Source organism: Lepidothrix coronata, unplaced genomic scaffold (genome assembly GCF_001604755.1).
Source record: "Lepidothrix coronata isolate B3197 unplaced genomic scaffold, Lepidothrix_coronata-1.0 Scaffold164, whole genome shotgun sequence".
In the NCBI taxonomy this organism is placed as follows: Eukaryota; Metazoa; Chordata; class Aves; order Passeriformes; family Pipridae; genus Lepidothrix; species Lepidothrix coronata.
In genome coordinates this window covers 172,671-182,376 of record NW_016690344.1, presented here as the reverse complement: position 1 = coordinate 182,376, position 9,706 = coordinate 172,671, and the positions used below count along the sequence as shown (strand labels likewise).

At 47.2% G+C, this 9,706-nt stretch overlaps 1 protein-coding gene across 1 annotated transcript; it reads left to right on the top strand.

Annotated features, from left to right (window-relative positions):
- Positions 1–5,673: 5,673 nt before the first annotated feature.
- NFKBIA (NFKB inhibitor alpha) lies at positions 5,674–9,339 on the top strand. Its single transcript, XM_017829472.1, has 6 exons — positions 5,674–5,957; positions 6,295–6,403; positions 6,921–7,131; positions 7,626–7,714; positions 7,832–8,092; positions 8,587–9,339. The coding sequence occupies exons 1-6, from the start codon at positions 5,734–5,736 to the stop codon at positions 8,632–8,634; spliced, it is 942 nt and encodes a 313-aa protein (XP_017684961.1). The 5' UTR covers positions 5,674–5,733; the 3' UTR covers positions 8,635–9,339.
- The last annotated feature ends 367 nt before the right edge of the window (positions 9,340–9,706 follow it).

Genomic DNA, 9,706 nt, shown 5'->3' with positions numbered 1-9,706 from the left:
CAGCCCAAAGTTCATCTTCTGTTGTTGTGGGTTTTTTCTCTCAGGGTTATACTGTTAGTATTGTCTAGTATTTCCTGCTTCCTCCCCTGGCAGCTCCCCTGCTAGCTCAGACAAACAGCTACAGCACTCAGTTCATTAGCCCCTGTGTTTCCCACATCCGTCCCCAGGGAAATCCCTGGGCCCACATGCAGTTCAGCTTCTAACTGAGGCTTCCCATGCGCCTGTCTACTGCACCAGGCTCCCAGTGTGTACAGAAGAGCAGTGTGCTGAATTTTTACCTTTATCCACGATTATTTGCACCCACGAAGTTTAGGCACAAAGGTTGCACAGGAGCATGTAGAGGTTGAGAGCAAAGCATGTGCTGAGATAGACAGCTTTCACTGCCCACGTGCAGCCTGGCTCGAACGGCCCAGAGTAACTCAGTTAAGGTTCTTAGGTTGCTCAAAATACCATCCAGTACCACAGAGAAATTTAGATCTAGTTTTGACATTCTGTATCCGTAATCCAAACAGAAAAGAAAGTAGCTCCCTGTTTGGCACAGCCCTGCTGGCTGAGAATGCTCACATTGTGCCAGGTTGAGCTACCCCTCCCGAATCCTCACTGGCTCTGTTTTCTGCATGGTCCCACTCTGCCACTCTCTCCACCTTTGCAATATTCCCACTTGCTGGGAAGAACTAGAGACTGTAACATTACCAAATATCACAGTTGCCTGTAGGGGGAAAGGCCCTTTTTAATTATTAGCATGCTCCCAGTTCATATTTTCCCCATCAGGTGCTTCCACTCCATCTGCACCCATGGAGGGGGCCATACTGATGGGGAGCAATGTCATTGCCAGAGGGAAAGTTGTACAACAAGCTCAAGAGATCTGCCTTTACTTCTCTTCCTCCTGCACAAGACTCTTTTTTCCTACGTGAAACACATGTGGCAGCAAGCTTCGCTGCATCAGGCAGCAAGCATCAGTTTAAAGCTTTTTGAGCAACATGCTTTAGCAAAGCTTCCACATGAAAAACGGGAATGACACCAGAGAAAACTTATGATGCAAGTGGTAGCCAATTTCAAATGACTTGACTTATATTTACCCTTAAGGCATAACAATAAAAGCAGTTTAAACTGATACAGTACATCTCATCCCTAAGGATACTCAGAAATGCAACCAGCTGATATACAAACAGCTCATAGTTCATGCAGAGAAATGCAGATCTTCCCAGGGATGCAATTCACCAGTTTAAGAGATGCCAAAAATAAGTTGCAGTCAAAAAATAAAAACATACTAGAGTAGCCAACCAGGAATCTAGATCCATTAGACCCTGATCAGAACACCCCAGCTAACACTATTTTTGTGGCTGTGAGACATGGGTAGGATTTTAAATGCCCTAATTTGGATTTTGGCTTTATGTGCCAAAAATTACCCTGTGCACTATTTGCTTGGATATTATATTAGCTCAAATAAGGTGGAGATATGCTTTCTACTGCACCCACCATTCAGCTTGTTGGAGTATGTGACTGGAGGATCTGCCTCTGATGAAAAATTCTGAGGAGGTAGGGATACAGGCCACATGGCACATGTAACATCATCAGCCCTCATCCTGGCTGACAAAAAGTGACTTTGCGTAATTTTCCTTCCTCTCATTTGGCTGTTTTTTAAAAGCTTTCAGATTAGTAACTCATATTATTATTAGAAAGCAGGAGGGAAATATGTGTTCCTTATTTACCACTGGACTAATTGTTCGGAGCTGCATGGTTCTTATCTCTATAGCAGCTGTAAATTGGAGACTGAGATATGTGGATTTTAACTGCAAAATGTTATCAGAATGACATTAGATGTCCCCTGGCTTCCCTCTCACTAACAAAGTTCACAGACTTCTGGAGCAACAAACCAGAGTCCTATTCCAAAGAGGTAGCTGCACATGCATGTGCATGTACAGACAGCAGGTCTACTACATTGATTTGCTTTGCTTTTGGTTTTAACAGCCTGGGCCAAGATCTTGCTGGATGTTGTTAACTACCTTTCCTGGTATATTTACTGCGAGCCATGCACAGTCCTCAAGATTTAATAAGAGGAAACAGTTAATAGGTATCTGCAGCAGCAATCACAAAAGGATGAAGTTGAGGGACCAACTCTGGTAAATCAACAGCACTAGACAGTTCTCATGATTAGTGTGGCAATCAGGAAATTACAGTTTAATGTGTTTGCTGGAGGAAGGAGCACGAGAATCCTTCATGTACTTTAAAAACTAATTAAAACCCTACTGCCCCTTTTCAGTATTCAGGCACTCAAGGCTGCTTCTCGGAGCCCTGCCAGCTGCTTTCTGCAAGGTAGAATAAAAACAAACATTACATCCCTGCAGCCCCACAGACTTGACAATTGCGTTCTCAGGGCATACAGAGTAGAGGAGGCTTTTGCAAAACCTAGCTCTTAGGTATCAGGTGCAAATCCACCTCCCGTGGTTACAGCCTTTTACACTGTTAAAGTGACTTTCAGGTAGTCCCTTGGTCCTGAAGTGCCTGCTGGACCAGGCAGCAGAGACTGTTAACATAATCTTGAATAAAAAATGAAGAGAACATTAATCTCCTCTCAAACTGAAGAGCACAAAAAACACTCCTGTGAAATTAATGCAGGCATAGCAGAGGTATTAAACCAGAATACACAAGCAGAAAAAGAGGGTTCAGGCTGGCACAGATGACTGCAGCATTCAAGAAGTTTTCCTCCTGTTTCAGCAGGGCCAACCCCTGTACAGCCACTCCATCCCCTGGGGGCCATGTTTGAGCCTCCCAGAACTGCAACACCTGGGTTAGAGGCCACATAGGAAACTGGAGTTGCAATAGGCTCCACTCTATATCCATAAAGCTGAATTTGTTTCTTCCTCTTCTTCTTCTCTTGTGGACCATGTAGAAAATTGTATAGAAGAACTGCTAGAATGTAGTAATTTAGAAAAAAAGACAGTACTTCAGCAGCACAAAACCAGCATTGATGACCTTCATCACCACTCCAAAATCTTTGATTTATGTTATCTTCTATATGCCATCCCCTTAGGCAAATATCGTACAACAACTGTGGTAGCTGTGAGAAGTTACAGAGGAGACAGCAGCTTTATTTGTTAATGAGGGTTCCACTTGCCCCTGCATCTTTAGCTGGTTGCTGCTTTATATATGGACCAGGGTTTAGGGCTAAATCCCTTCTCAAGCCTTGCTTTGTCTGCCTAATACTCAGGGGTCTGGGGCCCCCTGTGATGCTTATGGCCAGGCTGCAGAGCAGCAGCATCTCCCTGGGGCAGGAATTGGACTGGCCTTGGCATGACTTTCCATTCAGAAAACAGTTTTGATAACCTTTCCACTACCTACAACTAGCTGCAGTATCACCAAGCTTAAACACACACAAAATAAAAGTATCTCATGTGCCTCTGAAAAGAGGTTATTGCTGGCAAATGATTGCTAAAAATAGCCCTGTAGTAGCCTGTGAGAGCACCTGGAGGTCATTTATGGAAGGAAGCAAAGAATTCCCTTTGCTGAACTCGGTTTCCAGCCATCATAGTGGATAGAACTTTTAAAGTTTAATTTCTGTGTGGTTCTAGCAAAATCCCAACTGCAGACATCATGGTCCTCACTGGGCTCAATTCCCCTGCTAGACAGAGCAAGGGATTGCTTTCCAACTCTCACCCTCCCTTTTTTGCAGAGAAGCGGGTAGGAAGATATTCATTTGTTAATTAAATTTCCCCTGCCAATTTATGTTAAAAAGGGGAAACTGTTTCAAAAAACTCACAAAACTTTCATAACCCTTAACCTATAGCAGAAAGAGTTGTATGGCTTTTTTCTAAACGTGCCCAAAAGCACCACTGGATTGTCCCAGGCCAAGTGATAAACACTGAAAAAAAGTCGAGGTATGGCACAGCTGGGCTGAAAATTAGGAACATCTGCTCAGAGAAAGCCAGGCATTCTCCCTCTCCTCTAGCTCCTCCTTTCATCTCTGGATTTTCTCATAAGTTCTTGTTCAAAGGGATGCCATCCCATGGGAAAATGACAAAAGGAAAAAAAAGCGCAGACATTATTACTCAGTGAGGTCAGCAATAGTTGCAAGGGAAGAAAAATTCTTCATGGGAATCCCCTACATCTGAGAAGTTGAAGCAAAAATTCACCAGGGAAAAATTCAGTGCTCTCAGATCTGCAGACAATGTCTTTTATCCATGTCGGAGCCTGCATTTATCCAGTTTTCATTACCCACAGATGGCACAACAGCAGTAAAAAGGAGCAGAGAAGAGTCACTAGGAATGGGCAGAGAAAGTAATAACAGTCAAAGATGTAATTTCTTTGTTTGTTCCATTATGGATATGTACCCTTTGAAAGAGGCCTATCTAGTCCTGGACTAGAACTGGATGTACAGGAGTGGCTCAGAATTCTCACAGCACTGATCCCACAGCACTGAAACAGAGCGAAAATTTCCACTGCTAAGATGCAAAATCCTCTAAACGCTGAGGCAGCATCTGCACACTTGCAGGTGTTGTGACAGCATAAACGTTCATCATCTGCAATATTACCTCAATCTCTCCAAAAAGTGACACCCGCCCCCCCAAGCAGGGCAGATGCAGTAGCAGCCTCAGCATTCTCTGGTGGTATTTGGTTCCCTGAAATTTTAGCATGACTTCGCCACCCTGGGCTGGCTACTAAGCTTGTTACTGATCGTTAGATGAGCACTGCTTAATGACTCCTAAAAGTCTCTCTCATCAGACCTCAAAAAGATCCTCACAGGCTCAGGGATCTGCCATTGTGCAGATAGTGGAAGAGAGAGAAGCTTCTAAGAGTATTAATGCTTACAGCCTGGGCTTCTGGCCAGAGTCACCTTAGGAAACCTTACTGTGGTCTTGCAGTGTTCGAAGGGAGCCTATAAAAAAGATGAGGACAGGCTTCTTAGCAGGGCCTGTTGCAATAGGACAAGGGATAAGGGTTTTAAATAGGAAGGTCAATTTAGATTAGATATAATTAAATATTAGATATCATTTTTTACAATGAGGGTGGTGAAGGTCACAAGTTGTCACAGGTTGCCCAGAGAGGTGGTGGATGCCTGGTACCTGGAAACGTTCAAGGTCAGACTGGACTGGGCTCTGAGCAACCTGATACAGCTGAAGATGACCCTGCTGATGGCAAGGGGGTTGGACTAGTGGGCCTTTAGAAAATCCTTCCAACCCAAATTATTCTATTATTTTGTGATTCCACAGCCCCTCTTACCGAACTTATAGAAAGTTGGTGGATGCAGGGTGCAATCAGGGCCAGCAGTGCCCAGCTGGTGAGGGGCGTTCAAGGGGTCCCCAGAGCGTGCAGTGAGACCCCGCAGCGGTGCACACACCCCCTGCCCGCCGGGAAGGGGGCACCTGGAGCCCCAGCACCGGGCAGGGCAGGGCAGGGCAGGGGAGGGAAATCCCCCCGGGGTGCGGCAGGGAACTACCGACGGGGACGCCGGAGAGGCGAGTACTTCCCCCCTGGAAATACGCCAAGTTCCCTCTCGCGCCGACATCTTTCCTCCCCTCCCCTCCGACGCCCCTTCTGGGCGGCCCCAGCTGCTCCGCCCTCCCTGCCAGTGCCTGCGGCGCCGAGCAGGACCGGACCCGTCGGTCGGGCTTTGACTGGCTGGAAATTCCCGTCCTCGGCGGCTCCTCCCCCGCAGAAATCCCCTGGCCGCGGTGTATATGCGAGGCGGCGCCACCACTGCCGCTCACTCGCAGTGCCCGAAGCTCCGTCGCCATGATCAGCGCCCGCCGCGCCGCCGAGCCGCCCGCCATGGAGGGCTACGAGCACCCCAAGAAGGACCGTCAGGGCGGCTTCCCGCTCGACGATCGCCACGACAGTGGCTTGGACTCCATGAAGGAGGAGGAGTACCGGCAGCTGGTGAAGGAGCTGGAGGACATACGGCTACAGCCCCGCGAGCCGCCCGCCTGGGCACAGCAGCTGACGGAGGACGGGGACACGTAAGTGGGGGTCGAAACGGGGCAGGGGTGGCTCGCACACGATGGGGGACGCGGCACGACCGGGACGGGGCAGGACGTGCTGCCGGCGGGGAGGCGCCGGGCTGGGCCGCGCCGCGGCGGGAGGAAGGGAAGGGAGGGAGGGCGGAAAGTCCCTGGAGTGGCGCCAGGGAGAGGCGGCTCCCGGGCCGCGGAAAGCCCCGGCCGCGCCGAAAGCCCCGGCTTGCGACACCCGCGCGTGACCCTGCCCCGGGCCCGCCGCAGGGCTTTGGGGGGGGCTAACGTGGCATTAGGGGGTTTTAACGTGTGTCGCTTAATTATTCTTTTTTTTCCCGTGCAGTTTTCTCCATTTGGCAATTATTCACGAAGAAAAAGCCCTGAGCCTGGAGGTGATCCAACAGGCAGCCGGCGACCGGGCTTTCCTGAACTTCCAGAACAACCTCAGCCAGGTACTTTCACCTCCACAGCCCCAAATCCGGATCAGCCCCAGCTACCCTCACACAAGGCCTCTGGGGAATTCCCCCAAAAAAGTCCTTTTAATTTTTTTTTTTGTTTTAATTGATGGAATCAATTGAATCAAAGCCTACTTAAATCAAAGCCTGCATTCGGGAAAGTCCCCAGCTGGCTCCAGCCGGTGTTAGTACAATGCTTCCTCTCCCCTGAAAGAGTGGCATTTAACACCCACATTTTTCAAATATGATGCAATGAGTTGCATCCCTCTTTATTGAGATGTTAATGATACACTTCATATAGATGGACTGTTCAGTGTCCAGAGAGCCTTAAGTTCATCACTTCCAGAGGAAAGGGCAACTATACAATATCTTGGGAAGCATAAAGAATTGAGTTTATCGAGTGTGCTTTTAGCTGGTGGCACAAATCTCCAAGCGGTCGAGAGGTCTGCTTGTCCAGATGTTGCTGCAAGTTTGCACTGTAACTTACAGGCTGCTTTTTCTCTCTTTCGTGCAGACTCCTCTTCACCTGGCAGTGATAACTGATCAGCCTGAAATTGCTGAGCATCTTCTGAAGGCTGGATGCGACCTGGAAGTCAGGGACTTCCGAGGAAACACCCCCCTGCACATTGCCTGCCAGCAGGGCTCCCTTAGGAGCGTCAGCGTCCTCACGCAGTACTGCCAGCCACACCACCTCCTCGCTGTCCTGCAGGCAACCAACTACAAAGGTACAGGCACACTGCTAAACAGTTTATCTTGATGAGCTGCACTGAGGGTAGGATTGGTGTCCTGTAGATCTCAAAGATCTCTGGAGAGGTGGAGAAGGATTATTATAACCATTTGAGAGTTGAGGAGCCCTAAGCACACAGCAGTGTGTGACTTCTTTAAAATGCCACTGTCTTATAGGCCTCCTCAGTGTCGATTATTGTCTCTCATGGCTTTGAATTTTGCATTTTTAGTGAGTACTTTTGCCATGCTCCTTCTTTTTTTGGTTGTAATAAGTTGCAGTCAAGCACTGGAATAAAACCCCTAAGAAATCTTTTCGAAATCCAACCTTGTTATTCATGCTCACTGGAAGCTGGAAAGCTCTTCCGGAAAACACCCTTTTGCCATGGATGAATTGCAAATTTATTATCATCCTGGCCTATCATCTTGACTTTTAAGAAATGATGAGGCATTGAGTTAGACTTACTCGGATTTTCCCTTTGTTTGTGTTTTGCAGGACATACGTGTCTTCATTTGGCATCCATTCAAGGATACCTGGCTATTGTCGAGTATCTGCTGTCCTTGGGAGCAGATGTAAATGCACAGGTATGTAATGTGTACCATGACTTTAACTGAGTGGGGCTGTGTAGTCTTAAGAATCGACAGATCTGGCAGTGGCTCTACCTCTCCTAACATGCCAAACCTTATGTTATTTTCACACAGGAGCCGTGCAATGGCAGAACAGCACTACATTTGGCTGTTGATCTGCAGAATTCAGACCTGGTGTCGCTTCTTCTGAAACATGGGGCAGATGTGAACAAAGTGACCTATCAGGGCTATTCCCCCTACCAGCTCACATGGGGAAGAGACAACTCAAGCATACAGGAAAAGCTGAAGCAGCTGACCACAGCTGACCTGCAGATGTTGCCGGAAAGTGAGGATGAGGAGAGCAGTGAATCGGAACCTGAATTCACAGAGGATGAAGTAAGTAACTGTTTGCTTCTTTTCAAGAGAAGGGGAAAATCCTGTCTTGTGTAGGTTTTTTTGTTGCTGCTGCTCTGACAACGTGCCCCAGTAACCTCTTGCAGTATCACAGGCATGTATAAATAAGGTCATGCTGTCAGCAGTGAGCAAAATGGCAAGTGGGGCAAGCATATAAACAGAGTAAGAATAAAAAGTAAAAAAATAACATGAGGGAATGGAGGTTAACTTCATGCAACGTGGTTCTCTGCACACCATTCTGTGGCTGACAGAGAACCTCATGAGATAAAATTCAAGTTAGTGGGCGGTTTCCTCCTCCCCAGCCTTTGTTTTTCTAACATTCTGAGTGCTGTTAAATGGCAAAAGTAACCATTTTGGTGTAAAAACTGTATACGCTGCTGAAGTCTGGGCATGCAGAATTTGGCTGTTGTCCCAGAGTGGATACAGTATTTTCAGTAAGATTTTTGCATTAACAGCTTTTGGTTTTTTTCTTGTAGCTTATATATGATGACTGCCTTATTGGAGGACGACAGCTGGCATTTTAAAGCAGAGCTTTCTGTGAAGTGACTATATACCTATGTATAGAAAAAGGACTGACTTTCTTCATTTAAAAAGAAAGTCGCAATGTGGAGAGAAAAAACAGGAAGGAAATACTACACTGCCCAGCAAGGAGAAGGAGCTCATAATTTTAACAAGACAGTTCCAGGATCTGCCCCGTGTTTAAATACAGGAGTGGGATATGCAACATCAATAGAGATCTGTGATTATTCACACCACCTGATAAAGAGCCATGTAGCCCATTTTCTCAGCCCTACAAAGGTAACAGACTACACATCCAACCTGCTCATTACAGAGAGCTTGCTTGTGGCATTAAGTACTGCACAGAACACGAGTACTTTCATGGCAAGGTGGACTCATACCAACACCCCTTCTTCTCAGAGCCTGTGTGTTAATTTGCGTTGGGCTGGTGGCAGTCCCTGGCGTTACTGACCAACCTCAGGTCGGGGTCAGTGCTCTCAGTGGGGCGTTCCAAGTGGAGGAGTCGGACCAAGGTGACCTCCTGGTTCATAGGAGAAAGTAGCAATAATGTTAACTGTGGGCATTGGAAACAGTGTGTTTCACACCATGTGTGTCATAATTGCTACACTTTTTAGCAATTGTATATTGTGTAAATACTGTACATTTTTTGTTTATAATTATTTTGGTACATGTGAGATATGTATTTATTAAAAAAAAGTCAGATTACTGTACCTAGTCTGTGGAATGGTTCATTGCTCACCTCCTTGTCCTGAGATCATGGGAACCTGCCTGGTTTGCTTTTTAAGAAACATTTACCACCTAGTAGACCAATGGGGTCACGGTCTCAGGGGTTTTAGGTAGTTCACCTCAGCAGTGATAAGACATCTGAGCAGCTTGCAGCTCTCAGCCCTTCTGCTGCAGCTAATTTTGGAGGCAGACGTAGGTGTTGTTTCCTGCACCCATTGCAGCAGGCGGGCTGTGGGGCTGGGATTCCCCCTCTGTCACCCAGCACCAGGCTCCCCGCCTACTAGAGCGGGGGTTTTTAGGGTGTTTGTGGCAGCACCTGACCACTTCTGCCCTCATAGCACCTTTTGTTCC